This window comes from Magallana gigas, chromosome 9 (assembly GCF_963853765.1).
Source record: "Magallana gigas chromosome 9, xbMagGiga1.1, whole genome shotgun sequence".
Lineage (NCBI taxonomy): Eukaryota > Metazoa > Mollusca > Bivalvia > Ostreida > Ostreidae > Magallana > Magallana gigas.
The window spans coordinates 46,695,973-46,720,366 of NC_088861.1; the positions used below are offsets into that span (position 1 = coordinate 46,695,973).

At 32.3% G+C, this 24,394-nt stretch overlaps 2 protein-coding genes and 2 long non-coding RNA genes across 6 annotated transcripts in view; all 4 read right to left on the minus strand.

Moving 5' to 3' along the window:
• The window catches only part of LOC105342034 (uncharacterized), a 67,591-nt gene extending 44,385 nt beyond the window's left edge, over positions 1-23,206 (minus strand). Inside the window, exon 1 of the mRNA XM_066072519.1 lies at positions 23,118-23,206. Coding sequence (XP_065928591.1) covers positions 23,118-23,202 — 85 coding nt within the window. The 5' untranslated portion in view covers positions 23,203-23,206. The remainder of the gene's footprint in view (positions 1-23,117) is intronic.
• LOC136271964 (adhesion G protein-coupled receptor B1-like) lies at positions 1,619-9,689 on the minus strand. Of its 3 annotated transcripts, XM_066072570.1 has the most exons (20): positions 9,536-9,689; positions 8,799-8,870; positions 8,176-8,281; positions 7,939-8,076; positions 7,646-7,709; positions 7,340-7,478; positions 7,102-7,154; positions 6,852-6,960; positions 6,657-6,760; positions 6,457-6,559; positions 5,988-6,165; positions 5,605-5,674; positions 5,381-5,447; positions 4,453-4,538; positions 3,949-4,075; positions 3,774-3,815; positions 3,488-3,625; positions 2,703-2,834; positions 2,525-2,584; positions 1,625-2,315 (listed from the first exon to the last, which is right to left on the minus strand). In XM_066072570.1, exons 1-20 carry the CDS (start codon positions 9,656-9,658, stop codon positions 2,247-2,249), a joined length of 1,980 nt encoding a protein of 659 aa, XP_065928642.1. In that variant the 5' UTR covers positions 9,659-9,689; the 3' UTR covers positions 1,625-2,246. The 3 variants fall into 3 exon arrangements, with proteins under 3 accessions (XP_065928644.1, XP_065928643.1, XP_065928642.1); XM_066072571.1 differs by lacking the exon at positions 3,774-3,815 and having other exon boundaries at positions 1,622-2,315; XM_066072572.1 differs by lacking the exons at positions 6,457-6,559; positions 6,657-6,760 and having other exon boundaries at positions 1,619-2,315.
• Positions 10,728-12,144, minus strand: LOC136271967 (uncharacterized). Its single transcript, XR_010709886.1, has 3 exons — positions 12,013-12,144; positions 11,442-11,540; positions 10,728-10,825 (listed from the first exon to the last, which is right to left on the minus strand). It is a non-coding gene; the product is annotated as an uncharacterized lncRNA (long non-coding RNA).
• LOC136271966 (uncharacterized) lies at positions 12,235-13,370 on the minus strand. Its single transcript, XR_010709885.1, has 4 exons — positions 13,206-13,370; positions 12,783-13,013; positions 12,620-12,682; positions 12,235-12,411 (listed from the first exon to the last, which is right to left on the minus strand). It is a non-coding gene; the product is annotated as an uncharacterized lncRNA (long non-coding RNA).
• Positions 23,207-24,394: the final 1,188 nt, after the last annotated feature.

A 24,394-nucleotide genomic window follows, 5' to 3' on the forward strand; every position in this document is an offset into this window, starting at 1 on the left:
ATGTGGGCACTAAAATCAAAATGAAAATTATGAAAAAACTTCAAATGTATATTTGTACAAATAAAACAAAGAATTACAGTAAAATGACAATGTTCATTTAAGGGGGCCATTTTAGGCTCAAACCATATATAGTTCTTTGCTTATTTTTATAGGTATTTTAAGATTATTTGCATACTTTAACAATTTAAATTACACTTTTTCGATTTATTTGCAAATTTACTCAACTCCATTTCATATTCCAAGATTAAAATATATAGTTGTGATAGTGAGAGCTACAAGAGCGATTCTCTCCTTATGGTCATGCCATTCTTCACATAGGTTTGATATTATTAATAATAATTACGAGAGACATTGACGATGACTCACAGTCAGTATTGAGATTAAAATATATGTATACATAACAAGATACCACGGGACTTAAAGCAACCAAAAGAAGTGAATTTGGGTTTTTTAAAAATAAATTAGAATGAAAATTTATTTACTCTCTGTAAATGACCTACATATGGAAACAGTGACGTCACTGTAGGAAAAGGCTAGCTGCGGGAAAAAGTATGCCGTAATCGCCGGAATGGGGACGGAATAAACAAAATAATAATATAATAATATCCTCATCTTATATCTGAGTATCAACCTTCTTTTGGGAAGTACGATTTTTGGAGAAAAAAAAACTAATAATGAGCTCGAGGTACATTTTATGAAGAAAATGAAGGAAAAATCAATGCTGAATGAACAATTCGATCGTCTTCAGATGTCTTCTTAGATCTGAAAATTTTACTTATCTTGCCTCTTTTAGGTAAATTTACATTATTATACTCGCATTCTCATTAACTTAGAGTAGATGTAATACTTGTTTAAAAATATAACTTGGCTGAATAACGAATATATATTTGCTAGTTCAAGTAGTAAATTGATTTTTCATCAAAACAAAGTAGTTTAATTATTTCATAAAAATTGATTGTTCAAGTTTTACTTGAATAAACCAGTTCTCAAGTTCCTATGTTTATTATTTTCTTAACAATCTGTATTTTATCGCATTATGTCGTCGCAAACCAGTTAATGTCTGGTGCCCGGCAGTCGTCGTTAATAAAAGTTGCTGTCTGCCCTGGAAGACGGTATATAAAGAGTTGAAATACTTTATAGTGTCCGGGTTGTGCACTTCCTCTCCCTTGTGATTGGTAGAAACTGATGTGAAAATTTACATTTATTTCGTTGGTTGAAATACTGATCGATGTCCAAAAGGTGTTGGTGGTTTAATCTGACAAATTCGTGTTGAATCCTAACAGAAAAGCAATGACTACAAGAGGCTTCGACATTCTGTTTAGAATTTAGTTTTTGAATTATCATGCTTCGATTTATGAATACCATGCTTGTCTTATCAAACAAAGCTTTCAACTCTACACTCAACCTTAACGCATTTCTTATAATCAACCAAACTTTGAGCGTCAGATTTTAATCAGTTATAAGCATGATAGAGAGCTCACAAGTTTTCGTTATGTAAACAAGGCTCGTACCATGTTTTTGTTTTCATTGGTTAAAGATACATAACCGATGCATAAATCACTACTTAATTCAATGTTTGTTTTGTTTATATAAAAATTTTGATTTATGCATGTAAATGATAATTAAACTTTTTTGATTGAAAATACTTCAAAGTTAACGAAAATACTATTAATATTACCACTGTGAATAAAAAGATTTTAAAAATTCTTTGTAATAACAATGTTACAATAGAAACAGTTGCTACATTTGATACATTAACAACAAATTTAAAGCAAGCTAAATAAAAACACGTTTGTTTATGCAAAGTATATCAAAATAGATCATTTTAATGCAAAATCATTAAAAAAACGAAATTTAGATGTTTTATCAAGGAAATTACCCCCAAAAATTAACAAGAATGCTAATCAAAATGATTAATTTGACTTTTAAAAAAAAGGCAACGTAGGCCACATGGATAACAATATTCATACTTAAAACAGCTTTATGTAGTCATACAAAGAATGTCTGGACAATGTAGTGGTTTGATTTCAATCGGCCCTTGAAATACGTCACATATGTTAACAAAAGTTTACAGATAGACGGGCAGACAGGCGGGCAAACGCACGCTTGACAAGAATAATTAAAATTGCTCACTTATGTTTCGGTAAGCTAAAAAGTATAACCCACTACTGGTGGTGTACATGTACTTCAAGGACCGGAAGGGGGTTTCCTTTTTTAACCTCCTCTTCTTTTTTTTTTTTTTTTTTTTACATCTGAGCTACCCTATACCTCTTTGTCCAGGGATTAAGGTTGATGGAAAACCGAAACCTTCTTTCCTGTGAAAAACGTTTATTCAACATTAAACAATATTGATTTTTTTTAAATCTGATACACAGATTGAAAAGCTTGGTTATAGAGATACTTTTTATACTTGAAAGGATTTAACCTTTTGCTTGTAGATTTATTTGTTAAAAAGGAAAATAAGTGACATTGAAGAATAGCTGTTGCGATAACTGATGATAATTAATATTTGTAATACATGTACCGTGCTAGCCTTTCCTGCTTCTGGTTCTAGCTTGGATGTATTTTGGGATTCTACCAAGGTCTGAAATGAAAACATGTATACGTCAAGAAACGGATGACTGATTAAACCTATGTTTCGTATATTTATTGTTGAGCAAGAACTTTGCTTTTAGATATTTTCACAATATTAACCTACTAACCTTTTCATGGGAAACACTTAATGAACAATCCGTAGAAATAGTTTTCTCTGTCACAAGTGATTCAAAATCCTTTTCTTCGATATTCTTAATAGTTGTTGTTAACCTACGAAGCCCATCAAATATACTCCTTTTCTAAAATAAAGAGTTCAAGGTAATTTAAATCTGCGTATTACATTGTTTAGAAATCTTAGTTATAAAAATACATATAACTAAAGTCTGAAAATAACTTTATTGGTGTCTCCTTCATTTCAAACAATAAAACCGTTTTAACATGTTATGACTAATTGTTTGCTTAACTCTTTAACATTAGGGACATTTCACTCTGTTTCATTGAAATTTAAAAAAGAACATTACAATACACATAAAATAACTTTAAATTTTTTACTTTTTAAATTATCTATATAAATAATTACAAAAAATGTCTTGCAAGACAATTTGAAAAGTACGAATGTGAGAGGGTTAACAATTTGTTATCAGGAGAAGTATTACCCTGGAGAACCCATACTGTAAATTCCTAATTAAACGCGGGGAATTAATATCCGCGTAAAATCGCGAAAAGGATCCTTCGCGGATATAAAATCTCGCCATTATTTTCTGAGAGTTGAAAACTAAAAGAAATTAAGGAGAAAGTTCAGCGTTTGCGATTTTATATGCTCGCGATTTGTTACAAACCAGCGGGATCGCGGAATTAAGTACTCGCGTAATATAAGGAATTTACAGTACGTACGAGTCTCCAGGATACAAGTTCTCAAAGGTACGAATTCTTTAGCATTCCACATTTCTACCTTTATTTTGATCAACTGCACATTGGTTGCTGATGTCGACGTATCTCGTGATATCGAAGAAGTCTCCTTCTTGCTGTGCTCCGCGATACTTATAAGGGAACTAAAGGCTGGATATTTGTTCTTAAGACCTTGCATCACCTTAAAAGCAATATATAAATGAATGGCATAATAACCTTGATGAACAAAGTAAACGAAAGCTATGACGAGATGTATTGTTTTCAGAAGTTGTATTTTTATCTTTGAGTTATATAAAATGTATGTTAAACCTGCAAATGGTTTCTCTCACCTTTCTGTTTAACAGCACATGCGAAACAAATATGAAAATTCCCTAAAATTATATTATAGAAATAAAATAGCATCATCACATAAGACTTGACTATGTGTCATTTAATCGCCAATCTCATGTAACCCCCCCCCCCCCCCCCCCCCCAAAAAAAAAAATCAAATAATGCAAGATTTACCTGAAAAGAATTTGTAATGACAAATATATATTGGAACACATTTGCGTTTTCGTTAACGGCGAGAATTCCGAATAGCCAGGTCACACCAAGCACTGGTAGCAGTGTTCCGAGTGACCGCAATCCAGATCTATTAGTAAAAAAAAAGAGATTTTTATCATTAACTGATAATGAAAATAAAAGACGTGCAAATGAGGTTCAATTAAGTACGTTTCCACAAAATGTACTGTAATCCCTTTACTCTTCTGATTGTCCATTTTTTAATTATGTTTTTTGTTTGGACTTTAAAATAAATATGTCCCAATATCTTCTGAGTACGTTATCCGCTATCATTACTAATTAAACAGAATTTTATGAAAGTTTCATAGCATAAGAAGTGAAAACATTTTTATAAGTGATTGCTACTACTTTTTTAAAAGCCTCTTACATGTTGCAGCATTTAGATCTAATTGTAGGGCAAGAAGAAATAAATTTATCGATATGTTGTACATTTTAAAGTTTACTTACATTGCTTTTTTCTGCAGTGAGGACTTTGTCATTGCGCTTGAAGCACACAACACTCTCACTAAGGAGACAATTACCAATAGGTTTAACTGAAATGTTGGGTAGGAACGTAAACATCATACGATTATTCCATACAATATTTCAACGATGCTTAAAACTAAAAATAAAATGCCTGATCATGAGATAGAAAGATTACTGTTACTCTAACATTACACATTGTACATATACTACAATATCAGTTTATTTGGATTGGAACACAAGTTTATTCATTTATTTGTCTTGATAAGGATGTTTTTTCGGGTAAATGATATCCGCATTATTGGAAAGCACTTCTAGGTTAAAAAGAAATTGAAAACATTTTTTAAAGTACTAAAACTTTAAATTGAGAAATTCATCATGCTCTGTCCGGCGATATTTGAGTTACACATTTTATTGCATCAATTGATTTTCATAAATATCTCAGTGTTAAAATGATAGTTTATCTCATGAAGGAGAGCTAACCAAATTTCCTACTTTTCTAAGGCCTCTCTACATTTTCTGGTCACATTGCTGAGATTGAGTCTAAGGATATTTGCATTGCTAACGATCTGAGAGTAGCCCGGATTATAACGTTTAAAAAAGTTCGAGATGTTCCTAGAAACTTCCAAATGAAAAAAAATGTCTGATTATAAAACTCTTTTACGTTTATGTGAATTTCTCCTGGTAAAAAGAAAAGATGTGTCGGTGAAGAAATCTTTGATTTTGTCCCTTTCATCGGTTTTAATCGTACGTTTTTGACAAGCACGTCCATTATTTTTGTAGAAATCTTCAAAAAGAAACGGAAACGGTAAATTGGGACAGCCCATACTAACTTTCAGCTCTAATCTTGAAAATATGACGCATCTAGCACAGAGGTATAGTACAAAAATATCAACATTAATATTTAACTTACGATTGCAATGACACAGACTGGAACAATAAATGCATAGAGAGAACCACTTTCCATGGACAGCCAGCAACTACATAATAGCCAAACCAAATTGTGTATACTCAATGAAGTATCAAATATAAATTAGCAATAATAATCAACAATGTTTAAATCAATTCAAGTATGAATAGATTGGTTTCATTCTATGAATTCTATGAATTCAAGTCTACATTAAATAAATTGCATACTATGATTTCAGGTGATAATTTTCTCCCCAGAATGCTCCAAGACTTGTTACTGTAATTAGGACTGGAATGCCTGCATAGAATGAATTTGAAATAAATAAAATGGCAAACATCTCAAATCACCTACCTTAATGTTTGTGATTTTTAATAGTTCAGCCCCGTTTCAGGTGCATATAATATTTACGGGAAAGAAATACAAGCGTTTCTTAAGTGCCACAGTTTCAATGTATTAATATAATAAAAAATTTCCATTTGATAATATCAGTTTGAGAGAGAGAGAGAGAGAGAGAGAGAGAGAGAGAGAGAGAGAGAGAGAGAGAGAGAGATAGACTTTTATTTTACTGAGCTTTACACATGAGCACAATACAGAATGTTTTCTGACTTACCCCATATTCCTAAAAGAAACCAGTGGCCTCTGGACTTAGATTTAAAGTTGTTTGCTACATACATGGCGTAGTACGTGACAGTTATACTCATGAAGTAATAGACGCCCATCCCCAGCATACTGAAGAAGGTCACCAGGAAAAGGTAGTGAAGGGTGGCCGTTATAGCAATACACACACCCTGAAAATGTAAAGAATGAAAACTGTTGATGCCATGTTTATTATCTAATAAACACTTTTAAATATATGAAGTTCCTTTTCAGTTTAAGTTGAATATAGTTTTGTCGACTGATATGTGATATGTAAACACAATACCAATTGGTTTCTCTGACATCCTGAATAATATATTAGAATGACTCTTGTTTAAAAGTTACTGTGTAAATGCAATTATGTTGAAGTTATTCTTCTTATAGTAGGTGTTCACCATATATGAGTATGTTAAATGCTTCATAGTGCTTTAATATACATATACCTTATTACTTGTCTGTTCTACCGCAGATATAAAAATAACGTAGGCCAAAATTAAGGATCCACAGAGATTCAACATTATAATATTTTGTTCGCTTTTGATATTTCTGAAATAAACATAAAGAAGTTTGATTTTAGCTTGTTTTCTGTAATAAGACTTCAATGAGTATTGAGTTGGTATCAACAAGAATGCATTCCACTTACTTCCATGTCAGAATATAAATCAGAAGTGTAATAGCTGTGAAGGTAACGGAGAGAATCACACCAACTAAAGACATCGTCTTCAAGGACTGCTCGTCTTCCGCCACCTTCACGTCAATAAGGCACAATTTCGTTATATATTTAGCTGGGTTTTTTTATACTCAATTTAACAATCATCAATGAAACAAAGAATCTTACAGGGGAATATGGTCTCATCAAAATGGCAAAGTTTGTAAGATGGTTACACTGGCAAACTGTTGTCTCGTGATCACTATGGTTGACCTTGCACCCTTCCTCTGTCCATTCGCTAGTTAAATGTGAAAGGTGTTCTCTTGTTAAAAATAATTGTTATGAAAATATCTTTCAATGTGTGCGATTATTGAAAGAAATCTTTTTATGCCTTTATTTCATACATTCTTGTGTTAAAAAAATTAACTAAAACGCTTACCTATCAGTAAAATTCCAGGAAACACACAATACCTGCATTTCAGCAGGCTTGTTCTATCTAGAAAATTAAAGAATTTTTTTTAAAAAAAGTTACATTATTAAGTAGTGCTGTATGATTCAGTAGTTTATTTAATGCATTCTTCTCAAAACGCATTGAAGCATGGTATGCATTTTTTTTTTATATTATCAACCTTTATCAAAGTTCGGGAAAGAGTAGAAACGCTCAATTGGAATCTTACGTTTTGAATGTGTCTAAACGTTAAATTCAGGGGTGGAACTAACACTCCTAGGTCGGATTGTGTCGTTAGGGACAATATTTGAGAATTGACAAATTCTTCTTCCCTAAATGTGTCCTCTTGTTTTTCTCCATTTTGGTCTCTATTTGTTATAGAAAAACGTTTCTGCTTTTAATGAAATGCTTTTTGATGAATTTAACAGCTAAAAGAATATTTTCATCATATTTTATCTTCATTTCATACTAAACTTTTTATGTAAAGCAAACAACAGCACGCCAAGACAAATAAAATAGAGTTGAATAGACTGACCTTTTAGAATCAGATGTCATGATCTCTGACATTGTCTTATAGATCACAGCTACATAGTTGATTGCTGTAAAAACAAGTGCATCCAGTATATAAATGTACTTAATCTCGATATTCACATGAACCTTAAAAGATCATTTTATTTATTCACTTTCAATTTTCAAAGCAGATTAACCCGGAGACAAATATTTTTCAAAATGAAGTTTTTCATTTTATTCTTTCAAGTAGACACGGTATTAGGAAAAAAGAAAATTATGAAGTATTTCTAATTGCCATTGCATTATTGGCACACCTACCTTTCTCCACTTTCGCTTCTTGTTTCGGTAATTCTAGATAGGTTGAACGTTCTTCGACATTTTCAGAATCATTGGTTGATGCTACATCTGGAAATCGTATCCCCGTTTCGTCTATCTTTCTGTTATCTATTGACAGTTCTAAAGTACAAAAGGGTGATGTACAAGATTTATTTCAATTTAAATTTTTTGCAAGATACGATTTGTAAAAACGAATGGACAAAAGTATTGTTACGTTACCAAAATTGGAACCTGTAAACTGTGTTGAAGTTATATTGTGGTTTTGAATAACAACTTCACTGAGGCGTTCCATGCTCCTTAAGAGAGAGCTAGCGTCCTTTTCAGTCTTAACGAATAATATATAATTTTGTATGTCAGAAGAAGACATAAGAAATAGTATGTATCGAAAAATAATTATATTTTACTGACAGGTGAACATATTTGCAAATAATAACTTTGCAACATCGCAAACCAGTATATCCCTGTAAAATTAAAAAACATGTTACCTTTGGCTCTTCGCAAAATAAAATCTATTAATGAATAGACAAAGGCGTTGATTAAAATATGAATAGATAGATAACAAATACTTAGAGTAAGGTTATAGCATTGGGTACATCTTAAAAAGGACATCCTGTAGGTCACCATATATCCTATCTTCTTTTGTGAAATTCTTTTTACTACATTTCACGTGAATTTGCATGCATAGCCAATTGTAACATTGTAAATAGTATGAAGTCACTTTTTTCAAAACTCTTTAAAACCTCTTTAAATAAGATTACTTAGTATTTGTTTGTTTTTAGAAAAAAATCAACATGGAATATTTAAAGATCTTTTTAAAAAATAATTACAAGATAAACACCTACCTGTTCACTTACTGTAGTCCACGACTTGGTGTTATTTGTTGATAACACATTGTCTATAACATCATAGAATGCCTTCAGTAATAGAATATACAAAACTTTGATTAACTAAAAAAATACTATAATTTATTGTCAATAAATTAAATTGCACAGTTTAATAATTGAAAACATTATGATATTTTACTCATGCGTTGTTTTCTTAATGACAAGTATGCTTGTGTTATAAAATTGATAAAATTTAATTGATAAAATTTATAAAAATCGTATTTTGTCAATTTTTTCAATATTCACGAGTATGTAATTTCTTGAATTTGCACAGTTTTGGAAACATTAATTCTTGGGCGGGGATACTAGAATTTTCCCTGAATACTAAACCATTAAAACACTAAGTGATTAAACTGTCCAAGAAGTACAGAGTATTTCTTTACAAAAATTCTGTAAAGTAACTTCTATTTTATTGTCCTCATGTACAGGGATAAAATTCAAGTACTATTACAAAGATTTTTGTCTCAAAATAATGTAGAGACGAAACAACCATTGAATAACAAATCCTCGCCTCTTGTGAAGAACTGAAAGAGATACTATAAGTGACTTACAAGATTAGTTTACAAAATTGCTTAGGGTCCTTCATATTCACTAGCCAAGGGGTTTCGGTTTATGGGGAGCGAAGTGGACCGAAACCCTTGGCTAGCAAAGATTAGGGTCCTTAAATAGAATAGAAAGAATAATACAAAGCTTACTTTTTTCTCTATATGAGATCCAGTAGAGTTGCTGACGTGAACAATCATCTCCAAGATATCCAAAGAGGAGCTCAGATCACCAGCGCTGATTTCATTGGTCAATGACGTCAGGTTCTTCATCATTTGAAGAGTGCTGCTTACCGTTTCCCGAATCTTTCAGTATTACGTATTCCATCTTCTATTATTTCATCCAACTGTTTTATGTAAAACCAATCCAAAATGTTTTTGTACAACATAAAAGCCCATATCAATCATAATATAATGTTCGATTTGGTATAATTTTGTACAGTTATCGGTTCACTAAAGCTATATGAGCTGCAATGAACTATATATGATACATGTACTAATCAAATTTGGCCCCCAAAATTCGCTATTTTTAAAATGATTCAGGTACATTACTTTGTTGTGTTATTTTATTAAAGAGTTGACATGAAATATGTTTTTCACCAATTTATTTGATTTATATTTACTCAATGGCCGTATATGACGTCAGAAGTGACGCTATTTTTATAATTCAATCAAAATCAATCAAAATTGACATTTTTCTTATCTTTTTTCGAATGGGAAATATAGAGCGACTCTTTGAACAAGAACAAACTTTTTGTCACTTATAAGTATTGGAGGGATACATCTTTTATGAAAATATTTTTTTTTCAAGCAGTCGCTCAATGTTTCCTTAAAGAAAAACTGCCTCAAAACAAGCCGTTTTATGCTATAAATGAGAAAATGGCAGGAAAAGGTAAACTTTATGATGTCATATTTTTAAATTGTGGGCATTAAAATCAAAATGAAAATAATGAAAAAACTTCAAATGTATATTTGTACAAATAAAATAAAGAATTACAGTAAAATGACAATGTTCATTTTAGGGGGCCATTTTAGGCTCAAACCATATATAATCAATTTTTATGCTGGATTTTTCGTTTTTTGCGAAAATGTTATTTTCTATTAAAATGACAAAAATATAATGGCTTTTAAATTTCTGTTAGCCATATATTTGTGGAATAAGCCGTTAAGAATGCTTAATTAAAATCTTTCTTCTGACAAAAATTAATATTTTTTTTCAAATCTTATTAATAGTAAAAGTTAAAGCATGCAGTTTTATCATACAAACTGGTTTTTTGCAGCAAAACAGAATTCCAAAAAAGAAATACAGCTCATATATTGCTGTAAAGTGTGCAGCCTTTAAACGCACCTGCGTTGACGCGTTTATGAATACTTCAGTTGTACAGTTGATGAGGCTAGGAGAATCCCAGAGCCCACTTGTTCTACATTTTCTTGATGCCATTCCTAAATAAGATTTTTAACTAAAGCAGATTTAACATTTATCAGAAAACAGCATTTCAGATACTTATATAAATTTGTCAATAGTCTGCCCTAAATTATTGTTTCCGTCAATTTTTCATTATTAACATACATGTCAATGAATATGCTTTAAGTCGAAAAATCAAAGTTTTTATCATTCACACGCCATATTTTACCCTTTAATCTCTCAGAAGCAAAAACAAATTTCGTACTGAGATTTAAAATGAGAAACGTTAAAATATTTTTGCTATTTAAAATTACTCGGAACTATCGTGCAATTTTTCAACTTTTTCACCCGTAGTATTTTAATGTCGTTAACAAAGCAAAATCACTGTAGCCTTTTTGCCGTGTATTGAAACCTGACAAGCTAGAGGGGGCGTTTGGAAGTAGAAATCTTGGGAATTTTTTTCATACTATTGAATGAACACTCTTTGAACCCTGAGGTATTAACTTATGCCTATTATACGATTTCATTGTGCTGCATAAATATCCTGGACAGAGTATACTATTCTTTTAATTTTCGCCCCATGCTTTTCTTTTCAGATAAAAAAACTGTCAATATTTTTTCTTAAGCAAAACTAGCAATCTTGAAAAGCGTCACCTCTTTGATTTGCTGGACAAAGTTCGTACTTAGTATTTCCCGCTAGAGTGGTATTCCATGATATACCGTCTGATATTTGACCTTCACATCTTTTTTGTTCTACAAAATTTGTGAAACACATACTGTTAGAGGTAAACACATACTGTCAGAGGTAAACACAAACTGTTAGAGGTAAACACAAACTGTAAGAGATAAACACAAATTGTTAGAGGTAAACACATACTGTTAGAGATGTGCATATGTTATAATGAAAAATATCACCTTTTTAGTTCAAAGAAAGCAAATTTTGCAAAGTCAGCTCTACAATTTGATGTAAAAAAATAATGTTGAGCTGATTTCACTCATTGTTTCTTTTTCTTATAAACTATTGTGATCTGCGTTCATTATATTGTTTTTAAATAATGTTAGTTTTCTTGTCTCTTTGTATACTATGAATATTGGTTAAAGTATGTGAAACAAAACTTCTGTATTTGAGTTTACTGAAACATCCTTTATATTAGGCCTATATGTGGTTTTTTTATTTCTTTTTTTCACTTCAATTGATTGTATAAAGTATTCAAGCAAAACCTGCCTGGTTGAAGGACTGTTACATCCACCGAGACAAAGACGAACTCCGGATAGCCGGAGTGTATGCAGGTGTATCTGCCAGAGTCATCCTTTGTTCCTGACGATGTACTCCATATGATGGTAAAATTTGAATGACTTGCATCTAAAATTGACGTTGTATAAAAAATACATTTTAGGATTTCAACACTACTTTAAAATTAAATTTGAAAATTAATTAACATTTTTTTTTCATTTTCACCCTGACCTGATATTGTGGTTTCATCTTTCTTCAAAATTAGACCCCCTTGCGTTACATTAAGTAGAGACTCTGGATTGTTGATAGTACATTGAAGATGAATGTCGTCTCCACTTGGTATTGAAAAGTCGTATTTTGGTTTCATTTCAAGCACCAACCTGGGAATCACTAGACCAAAATGAAGCATGTGAATATGTAACTTTTATGATGAAATCTATTAAAAGACAAAATGTTCAATCTTAAATGCCACGTATGATATTATGCACTAATCAACTGGTACAGACAATTCCGAAACATTATTTATTGAACATGCGTAGAGTTGAACTAAAGTTGAAAAAAAAAATTCAGAGTGAGTATAACTTCTTAAATCTCTGACCTTTAATTGTCAAATTCCTTGTTGCATATTTTTCGAGATTTATTACTTTGATTTTCCAATCTCCTGAAATTGTAAAAGTTGGAATTTTGAATATAATAAATTAAAGAATTTGAAAACTATATTTGAGAAAAACCCTATATATCAATGTTTACTTTAAGTTTACCTTTATCTCTTAGTAAAACATTATTGACTTGTAACGTGTGTGATGAGGTGTCATTCTCATGTTCAAACGACGTTATTCTATATCTTGTTGAGGAGCTGGTAATCAAGTCTTCATTATGAAACCACCGAATCTGGTATGCTGCATTGCTTTGTATTTGTAAATCAAACCAAGCTGATGCGCCTTCTCGAAATACCAAACTACTACTTTTAAACTCAAGTATCTGTAAAATATCTTAGAAACAAGAAAAACAATGAAACTAAGATATTAGATATCTGGTTAATCCAGGAGATTCCTATCGAGGGGCTAAATAAAACAAATGAGAACCATGTGGGCAATTTCAAACGTTTAAAAAGCGTATAAAGATGGTTTTAATTAACTTGATGAAACATAATAAAACGTTAGTGGAATTAAAAAACACCTTACCACTTAGACACTTGACGGACACGTCGTACTGCCAACAATAACTGTTTTTCGCGTCTGTTTGATCACATTGATTCAAACCATCCTCTAGTCCATTACAGCGCACTTTCACACAGTGATCCGGACCCGACATCCTTTCGTACAAAGAACAACAGGTGCCTGAAGCATTCTGCCTGAATATTAAAATAGCAAACATACAGAAGCTATTGCTAAAAGCTATTCTAAAAGAAGACTGCAAACTCCCTGGAATTCCTTTTTTAGCTCACCTGAGCTGAAAGCTCAAGTGAGCTATTCTGATCACATTTTGTCCGTCGTCCGTCTGTCCGTCCGTCCGTCTGTCCGTCTGTCTGTCCGTCTGTAAACTTTTAACATTTTGAACTTCTTCTCTAAAACCGCTTATCCAATTTCAACCAAAATTGGCACAAAGCATCCTTATGGGAGGGCGAATATAAATTGCAGAAATAAAAGTCCGATCTGTATTCAAAGCGGAGAAAACCTTGAAACTGAAGAAAAATGGGGGTGCATTTTTAAAAATCTTCTTCTCAAGAACTACTGATTCCAATTCAACGTAGTTTAGCATAAATTATCCTTATGGGAAGGAAAATATAAATTGCAAAAATTAAGGTCTAATTCTGTTTGAAATCTGAGTTATTACGAAAATAATAATAAAGGAAAGGCGTGTTTCAATCGGGATCGGCATCCGGTAAAATGGGTAGACAAGACTTGGCCTGGGCAAAACAAAAGATTGGCAGTTATTAATCTGCCAATCTCATTAAAATTTCAGGATATTTGATGGACCAGTATATTTATATTTGCTGTAAATATTGCTGCAAAATAATGCGTATTTGGAATTGACGATTGCCGATCTGCCCCGGCTTTTACTTTTCCACGGCCCGGGTTTGCATACCCATTTTACCAAGACTCGTATTCCATACTTCTAAAACGAGGTTCTTTGTTTAAAGCAGCCATGACATTATACGAAAAAGGGTCGAACTGACTATGATGAATTTGCTTGTTGTGCAACAGTTCGCGAATGAAGGGAAATTTGTGAAACATGCAAAATATATTGGTGCCGATTTTGTGAAGTAAATTGAGGCTAAATATTTCAATGCGTTGACAGTTTTCACACATGACGTTGGTGTTAGCTTGTTCTGATTTTCGTTTCGTGTTCATTATTTATGCTTTGTAACCTGGGAACTATCGTCTGTATTTCGTGATTTTTACGTATCAAATCAAACAGAGACTTCGGTAAATCAAACAGTTAACTGATTACCTGCGCAAATTAAGCAAAATCTGATGTATCAAAAAAGTACTGAAATACAATTCATTCTATCGGTAATTCGGCATTATCTTTTGCGTAATGATAGATTAATGCAATAGGTTTTGTCGAGATGCTCGGCATTTTCTCGAGTTTATTCAGTTTAAATAGAGTTTGATATCACTGTCGGAAATATGTAGGTATATACATGATCATGTATATATATGATTCATTTCGAAAAAATAAATTGTGTTCTTTATTTGTTATAGTGCAATGTGTTTCTTGTGTTTAATTGTTTACAATTTCTATTTGCTAACCATATTTGAGTGTTAAGCTTCGAATTATAAGCAAGATACAGAGATTTGCTCACAATTCTATGTTTGTACACAGATCTTAATAACTAAAGATTAAAAAAGTAAAATTTTCGAAGTCTGTTCTTCCAGAAACCAACTTTAACAACTTATTGTATTGTAAACTTAACCATTTTTAGCTCACCTGAGCCAAAGGCTCAAAGAATCATATATATACAAAAGCTTAAACTTGTGTGGAGGCATCATTAGGTAGTGTAGATTCAAGTTTGTTCAAATCATGGTCCCCGGGGGTAGGGTGGGGCCACAATAGGGGGATCATGTTTTACATAGAAATTTATAGAGAAAATCTTTAAAAATCTTCTTCTCAAAAACTATTAGTCCAGAACAGCTCAAATTAAAATGGAAGCATCCTCAGGTAGTGTAGATTCAAGTTTGTTCAAATCATAGTTCCCGGGGGTAGGATGGGGCCGCAGTTGGGGGATCAAGTTTTACATAGGAATATATAGAGAAAATCTTTAAAAATCTTCTGCTCAAAAACTATTAGGCCAAGAAAGCTCAACTTTAAGTGGAAGCATCCTAAGGTAGTGTAGATTCAAGTTTGTTCAAATCATAGTTCCCGGGGATAGGGTGGGGCCACAATTGGGGGATCAAGTTTTACATAGTAATATATAGAGAAAATCTTTAGAAATCTTCTTCTCAAAAACTATTAGGCCAGGAAAGCTCAAATTAAAATGGAAGCATCCTCAGGTAGTGTAGATTCAAGTTTGTTCAAATCATAGTTCCCGGGGGTAGGGTGGGGCCACAATTGGGGGATCAAGTTTTACATAGTAATATATAGAGAAAATCTTTAAAAATATTCTTCTCAAAAACTATTAGGCCAGGAAAGCTCAAATTTGAGTGGAAGCATCTTCAGATAGTGTAGATTCAAGTTTGTTCAAATCATGGTCCCCAGGGGTAGGGTTGGGCCACAATTTGGGGAACGAGTTTTATATAGGAATATTTAGAGAAAATCTTTTAAAAATATTCTTCTCAAAACTATTAGGCTAAGAAAGCTCAAATTGGCATGTAACCATCCTTAGGAAGTGTAGATTCAAGTTTGTTCAAATCATGGTCCCTGGGGTTAGAGCGGGGTCACAATGGGGGGTGAATTTTTATAGATAGAGAAAATCTTTAAAAAGCCTCTTTTTAAAGACCATTTGGCCAGAAAAGGTTTAAACTTGTGTAGAGGCATCCTCGGGTAGTGTAAATTCAAGTTTGCAAAATCACAGTCCCTAGTGGTAGGGCGGGACCGTGATGGCGGTTTGAATTTTTACATAGGAATATAAAGAGAAAATCTTTAAAAGTATTCTGGGAAAGTTTTCGGTTCAAAACTCAGTACTTAGTGTGAAAGCACAGGTTATGCAGATTTAAGTTTGATGAAACCATGATTCCCTAGAGAAAAGTGGGGCCATGAAATGGGGGGGGGGTTATATAGGAATAGAGAAAAATCTTCTTACAGGTACAACAACAAAAGGGGCTTGGTATTAACCAAAAAATAAGAGGTGGATAATAATTGGCAGATTTTCAATTTTTTTTAACAAGATCTACTGTACTCAGTTGTCAAGATATTTTGATACTGTAATGCTAATTTGATCAGAATTAAGGCAATTGTTGCTCAGGTGAGTGATGTGGCCCCTTGGCCTCTTGTTAAAAAGACATAGTAGTATATTTAAATTTCACTTTCCAATTGCTCATGTTTAACAGCTTATTTACAAATACAGGCATTTAAATGATTATCATCATCATTGAAACATTGGTCAAATAACATGATTCTTTAATTCTATTGCAATTCATACCAAGCATACCCCAGGGATCTACAGACAACTGAGGCATCGGTTGAATTCCATGAATCGCTACAAAGGGTTCCCCAGTATCCATTCCGATATACCTCTACCCTACCCTCATAGGGTGAAGGGCCTCCAACAATACGTGTAGAAATGTCTACAGAATTTTCAACATAAATTAGAACCTTTTAACGCAATTACTATACATGTATATTGATAATGACAGTTTTTCCTATTAATAGATATAATACCTAAATGTGTAATTGATAATAAGCACAAAAATGATAAATTCAAATAGTACTGTACAAATTTTACAAATATATATAACTGACCAAGATTAGGGATAAACAAACTATATCATATAAACGCCATACTTTTGTGTGATGTACAGTTTATGGAGACATCCTTGGAGTGTTCACAATTGTGATTCCCCCATCCGGCGTGCTGACACTGGAGAACGCTGCTCTCATTTCCCCAACAACGGACCTCGTCCATCAATATATGACCTGTCCCCTGGCCAAAAGGCTGACCATGCACTATCACAGCCCCCTCCCTGACAAATAAATATGATACTTAGGTTACTGAGCTACATATATTTTATTTTGGGAGTAATCATACTTAAATATTGAAAATAGCATGTGTGCAATGTTAAGTTTGTTTCCTCTTCACTTAATCGAAATTGTGAGTCAAAACTGACAATTTGAGGAGTTTTTTAATCCCTTTTTGTACACATAACAAATATATGTTAAATCCAATCATCAACATATTCAACCTTTTTTCAACTTCTATGTAACATTAATACCTTTCAAACAAGACCACTTCACTAGAGACGAAACTTTTTAAAGTTATATTTTGTATGTTGGCCTTTACTCTTGAAATGTTTCCTTCTTTGCAAATATTAGTATAATTTAAGCCAATATTTAACACCTGACATTCCAAATATATAACACTGCACAATCAAGGCAGCTTTATGAGTCGTATAAATCATATACTAGTATAACATGTGGTAATTGGATAATATCTGACAGTCAATGAAAACACATAACTAGAAGAGTGAAGTACGTTTCCATTGCTTCCAAATCCATGAATGACTTTGAGTACCTCGTTTTGAATGGATTGAAAGCATTAAATATTTTTAGTGTTGACCATAAATCTTCAAATAATAAATTCTTACAACTTACGGTGAGAACCCGTGTGAAGTACAGACAACGTCTGTGTTCTGTTTGCTCCAGCCGTCGTCACACACAGTTCCCCAGCTCCCATTGTGACGTACCTCTAACCTTCCCTCGTACATCATCCGACCGCCAACTAGTTGTGTCATATCTAAGTAATCACAGTTAAACATCGTAGATTGTCTGGCCGACAACTAGTTGTATTATATCTAAAGTAATCACAGTTAAACATCGTAGATTGTCTGGCCGACAACTAGTTGTATCATATCTAAAGTAATCACAGTTAAACATCGTAGATTGTCTGGCCGACAACTAGTTGTATCATATCTAAAGTAATCACAGTTAAACATCGTAGATTGTAGGACCGACAACTAGTTGTATCATATCTAAAGCAACCACAGTTAAATACCGAGATTGTCTGGCCGACAACTAGTTGTATCATATCTAAAGTAATCACAGTTAAACATCGTAGATTGTCTGGCCGACAACTAGTTGTATCATATCTAAAGTAATCACAGTTAAATATCGAGATTGTCTGGCCGACAACTAGTTGTATCATATCTAAAGTATTCACAGTTAAATATCGAGATTGTCTGGCCGACAACTAGTTGTATCATATCTAAAGTATTCACAGTTAAATATCGAGATTGTCTGGCCGACAACTAGTTGTATCATATCTAAAGTAACCATAGTTAAATATCGTAGATTGTAGGGCCGCCAACAAGTTGCATACAGTTAAATATCGTAAATTGTCGGGCCGACAGCTCGTTGTATTATATGTAAAGTATCACAATCAAAATTTACTTGCGTAAAATGATAAGACTCGTCATCTATTAAATTCAGATTTTTTTAATTCTGAGGTTTATGATACTGTTTTGCTTAGTATTTTAGTCGTTTATCAGATAAAATGGAGAAAAGTCATAATGAGACAATTCTCGTTCTCTTTCATTAAAAACTAGATTTTGACCCGTGCGTGCACGGGTTGATATAGCATATTATATCGGACATTTACGAAATAGATACATCGATACACTGTATATTGTTGACATTTGCATAACCAAGCTTTAAGCCTAAAATAATGCTATTAATTTTACTACACTCTGCTGAGTTTGAATAAAGTAACTGTGTCTGGGGGACAACAAAAGGCTTTCGCCACAGTTAAAATGCCTTTCATATACCCGTAATGTAGCAGAAAATTGCAGTATCGCCCCAAAACGATTTTGGAGAAAATTAATTAAATTGCGTTGAAATTACCTGTCAAATTTCATAAATCATTTCGAAGCTGTAAATACCCTTCTTCGAAAAGTGTAAATTTATAATTGCAGAATTCAACATTTCTTCAACAACGTTTTTTACCATCTTTGCTAGCCAAGGGTTTTCGGTCCACTTCGCTCCCCATATGGGGAGCAAAGTGGACCGAAAACCCTTGGCTAGAGAAGATGGTTTGTACACACCATGTTGACATTCAAAACTCTCGGGATTTTTGTGTTTGAGTTATCTCCCGTACATGTATTTTCTTCGATGAAGAGAAGACAAGTATTCCTTTTTAAAGGAATGATCGGTAACAATGATATATTGATAGTTAGAAGCAATCAACATAATCAGATTGATGTAAAATAATTTTAAAAGTACTGTATCTTACAAAATATAGAATATTTTGAATCTATACACCACAATTTCATCTTTATAAACCGTCAACAAATTCAATTTTGAAATAAATTTTGGGAAAGCCGTCCGTAAACTCCTTGTCTAGTTTTATATTTTTAACGTAATTATTAAATGTTAATGTATCTTCTTCTTCTTCTTCTTCTTCTTCAGAATACTGAGTAGGGCTCTTCAAAGAGCATTGACACGTATACATAGAAAAAGTTGTATTAAAATAATTTAATGCGACTGAAAAACATTTAATGTCATCATACTTTGCTATTGAGGTCGCATTAAAACGTAACCTTGTTTATAAATCAAGCCGTCTTCCTAGCTACTATTATGTAACATCAATAGATCGAGGTCAGTTCATGGAGCATGTTCTAATGATTGAGGTCATTTCATCGAGGTCAGCTGCATTATATACTGAATGAATCTTTCGATCGAAATTCTTACGCGTGAGACAAAATCTGCATTCTTGAATAAACAGGTCGAACTGTATTTTATGTATGTTTGCATCTCTTAATTGAAATAAAACTGAGTAAAATGTTATATTAATACCAAACCAAACTTCAAGTTGTTATAAGAACTACTTATGCAAGCGGAATGTGTGCGCACGTGGAGGCATTTGCAGGATGCCTCATATGGACACAACATTGATCGGCCGAAGCCGATCACAAAAAAAAAAATCCAATGAAAATTTACATGAATTTGTTTTATCGTCCATGCAAATGTGATATTGTGGAAACATAAAATAAAGAGTTTTGATTTAGCGTGAATGTAATGCGCATGCGCAAGATTGTAAAATCCAAAAATTAGATGATTTCCGGAATTATTGAGGAATTTTCGTTGATTATTAATTAGCGAAGCTTGATTGAGAAAAAATAAAAACAAATTGGTAATCTTCAAGTATCAATGATGTTTAGAATATATGAAACAAAAGACAGTACTCGTCTGATTTATTGGTATTAAAGCTCAAAAATTCAAGTCTATTATTTTAATATAGTAGTATAGATGGGTTTCATTGTTTGATGCATATATGAGCATTTCTTTGACTTGAATATTTTAAACATTTATTGGGATACCATTTGCAACAGGACTGACTTTAATCGACATTTTTAATTTTTTCCTTTATTTAGTTTCCTTTTCTTATTTGCAAATAACATGAAAGACCGTCGGAAGTTAGTGTAGAAACACTAGCTAACCATATCTAACGATTTGTCATGATTTTTTTAATTTCTGATATTGTAGTTTTTTCTCCAGTCCTGTCAAGAATCTTCCTTTTGTTCACAATATGAATGATTGTACCTTTTAAGAAAATATGTATCTGACGCTTTTTAAACAAATTAATATTCAATTCAACATATTTCGGGAAGCATATTTCTGGTGCATACTGAGTTCTTGTTTTGAAAACACACTTTCAATCTTTGATAAATAAAAATGATCCCTACCTTTGGCGGGATAGCAGCCGATAGAGACATCCTCATTATGATGACAGTTGTGGGATCCCCAGGAATTATGCCCACAGTCCTCAATCCTAGCTTCCGTCCCGACACAGTTAACATTGTCCAACCAGATAGGACCAGATCCCTTACCATAGCGAGCACAGCAATAAACCTCAGATATAACCCTAGGAATTTTAGGTCAATTATCAATACATTTTAATAAAGGTTTAATCTTTAAAAGTGTAGGCTTAATTCGGATTTTTGTATCATTGTTGAATGTCTTTTCGTCTTTAAGGAGGATATGCAGCTATCTTTCACATTTGAGAATAAAAATGTAAACATTTCTTGGACTGGCTTCTTTCTGCCTTAAACTGACCAAAACTGTTGTCAACAGATAAAAATCAATAAATAAGATGTTTTACCTATTTATTTGCATGTAGATCACTCATACATTGTATACAAAAATACAAAATAGCTTCACATCCCCTAGAACAATATCCAAGGTCTGATAATAATTTTACTTTAAACATCATTTGTTTTTGTTTTTTTATATAGCTTAAGATTTCCATCTATTGAAGATATAAGAATTCAAAGATATGGATTCGTCTATGAAGTCTTACCATGGTAACCCCAAGGATCGACAAACCACAGCAGACAATTTGTCGTCTAGTTTATCATCACACACAGTTCCCCATGTTTTGTTGTAGTAAATCTCTAATCGACCTTCAAACTCAGTCGCTCCACCAACCAATCGTACAGATGTATCTAATTATAGACAAAATTTCATTTCAAGTTTCCTAATATCGCTCCACTAATTAGCTAATTAGTTTATAGGGAAGTATCTAAAGTTATGATTTTTACTCCTTGATTTCTTTAACAGGAAAATCGATTTGTTTTATAGCGGAATTGGTATACAAACATATATTTGGAAAAAATTAATACCTGGGGCAAGGTATCAACTGTAAAGTGAGAATATTAACAATATGCACATTTAATTCTGCAAATATTATTGTTACATCTTATCTTTATCCTTTATCTAATATAGTATGAAATGTTAAAACGCCTATATATGTTTTGTCTGTTCAGTATTCAATATGAATGAAGAATTGCTCTCATGGTCTAAGAAAACTGTATTTCTTGTGATTATGCCCATAAAAGTTATAAATAAGGAAACAAAGAAATCCGCCAAACAAGATTAAAACATAGAATCAATACCATAAATGAAGTTGAAAAAAGTTGCGCAGAAATAAGAGCCATATAAAGATAATATTTACAAGATCAGTTGAAGGCTTTCCGGGAATAAGGAAACGATGAATAAGGACAATTTCTTGTGTAAACATCACATATTTTCCTCTGGGTTTTCATGATATTACGCGTACGATGAATACGTTAGATACCGAAATATGATAAAAACAAGGAATACTTTTTCGCTAAATGTAAATAACGTTAAAAATGTTGGAATTTGCATGATTTAAACAAGGACTTTTTCAGCGAATTCTATATTTATGTGTTTTTTAAGTTTTCAAATCAATCTACTCAGAATCTAATAAAATGTCCTGTTTTAATTCATGTTTCGCATTTAGATGATGATTAAGATATTGATTTTGATACATATTTTGTTTTTGATTTGTTTGATTTTTTAGTTGTTCCTTTTTCAATTAATTAAAAACATACATTAATCAGCTGTTAAACCCGTTTAAAAATCCATAACAATCACTGATATCATCTGATATTGATATGAAATTCATTTAAAATTCATCCCTATATCTAGTATAAGGTATTGCAAATCAAAGTAAAATTAGTCAACTAAACTGTATATTACATATAGCAAATGGTATCTTTCTGCCCAAATTAATTATATTTAATAAAGTAAGTCGTGCACTTAATGTGATTTGATAAAATAAAATTCAGAGAACGACACAGTGCTCAAACATCGCTGCAAGACTGGAACTTTTGTATACAACTGAATACGCCTTTCTTCGAATGTAACATTTTTGATAAATATGCAAAATACAATAATTTAAAAAAAAACGCGTTTATAAAACAATTTAAAAATGTTTCGTAAGACATCCATGCAGTTACAACCTGCAAATTAATGTACATTGTATTTGATGTTTAACGGCAAATCTGGTTTTAATACATACAAAATACGTTATGATTTCCCAATGAAATACTTAGCAACAATATAGTCAGATTAAGTCCTGAGTATCAGGAAAAACCGTACACCGATAGACATTGACAAGCACTTTATTTCATACTTACCTAAGCAAGAAATTGTTCGGGAAAAATATAAAATGAAGAAGTATGTAGGGACTATCACCTCGCTGTACATTTTTAATCTTAACATTACTAGGAAGAAAAACACTTTTATATAGAACGTATAGATCGATAGCTTTGTTTTACCAGGTAAAGGGTGGGCATAATTTGAGCTTGTGGGTTTTTTTTTTTGTTTTTTTTTTTGTATTATAGCATTCACCGCGAAATAAGGAATGTCAAAAGAATAATGTGTTATATTAGTGCTTATATATTGTCTCTTTTATCTTTTTTGTCAATTTAAAACGATAGTCTGTATGGAAAATACATAAGTAACAGCTAAAGTATTGTTACATTTACACGACACATACCTAACATTCTGGGCACATATTGTCCCTTCTTTTTCTTTAAATTACAAAAAATCTCTAACCTATAAAACATGTATAGAGATGAATTTTTACCCCCAATATGCTATGCTTTATTGTTTTTGCTATAACGTACTTCTTTTCATAATGATCTAGACCGTGTTCCCCGGATGTGCAACAGGAAGCTGTCTAATGTTTCGCGCGCTATTATGACGTCACCAGGGCGGCCTTTTTAAGAAAGCTAATTGCTGTGCATTCTAATTTGGTTTTCAAGGCTATACAGTTTACCACTAATTGATCTTTGATTGATCTGTTAGGGGCAATAAGTAGACCACTATAACATATAGCTGTCTTTAAATTTATCTATCTGCTAACACTTTTACGTGCTACAATGTTGTACTTATTTCTTATTTCTTGTTAGGCAGTGGTTTTTTTTTTTTTAAACTATTTGTAAAACGTAAATTACTCCATAAGTATGTAATGTATAGGAAAGGTATAAATCAAATAATTTGTTTTCAATCGGAGATGGAAACTCTGTCCATGCTGGCCCCAAACAAGGTAATAGTAAAATAATTTTGAAAGTTTTTTCTTATGTTTTATTGGTAAATGGAAAACTGTTTAATTTAACGTCTAGTAAAGTATATTCATGAAAAGATTATATAAGACAACAAACATCGGGCTTTCTAAACATGCAGAAGGGATAATAGAGAATTGCCGTCCGATTTAAATCATTTCTTCAGAGAATAGTACATATATCCATTCAACATAAAATCGTATTAGATACGTTAAAAAGTGATAAGAGAATCGTTCAGTTCTGAATCAATTCACAAAGAATCATGTCAGATGTAAATCTCTTCCCTACAATCATGTCAGATATAAAAACTTCATCACAGAATCATAGCAGATACGATTCATTTCCTT

Excerpts from the sequence above, each read along its gene's own strand:
- LOC136271964 (XM_066072570.1), bottom strand. The coding sequence starts at position 9,658 with ATGATGAAGAACCTGACGTCATTGACCAATGAAATCAGCGCTGGTGAT. Across the intron at positions 4,539-5,380 it reads CAGTCTGTGTCATTGCAATC|TTAAACCTATTGGTAATTGT; the intron begins GTAAGTTAAATA and ends CCAACATTTCAG. Across the intron at positions 3,626-3,773 it reads ATGTGCTGTTAAACAGAAAG|GTGATGCAAGGTCTTAAGAA; the intron begins GTGAGAGAAACC and ends ATTGCTTTTAAG.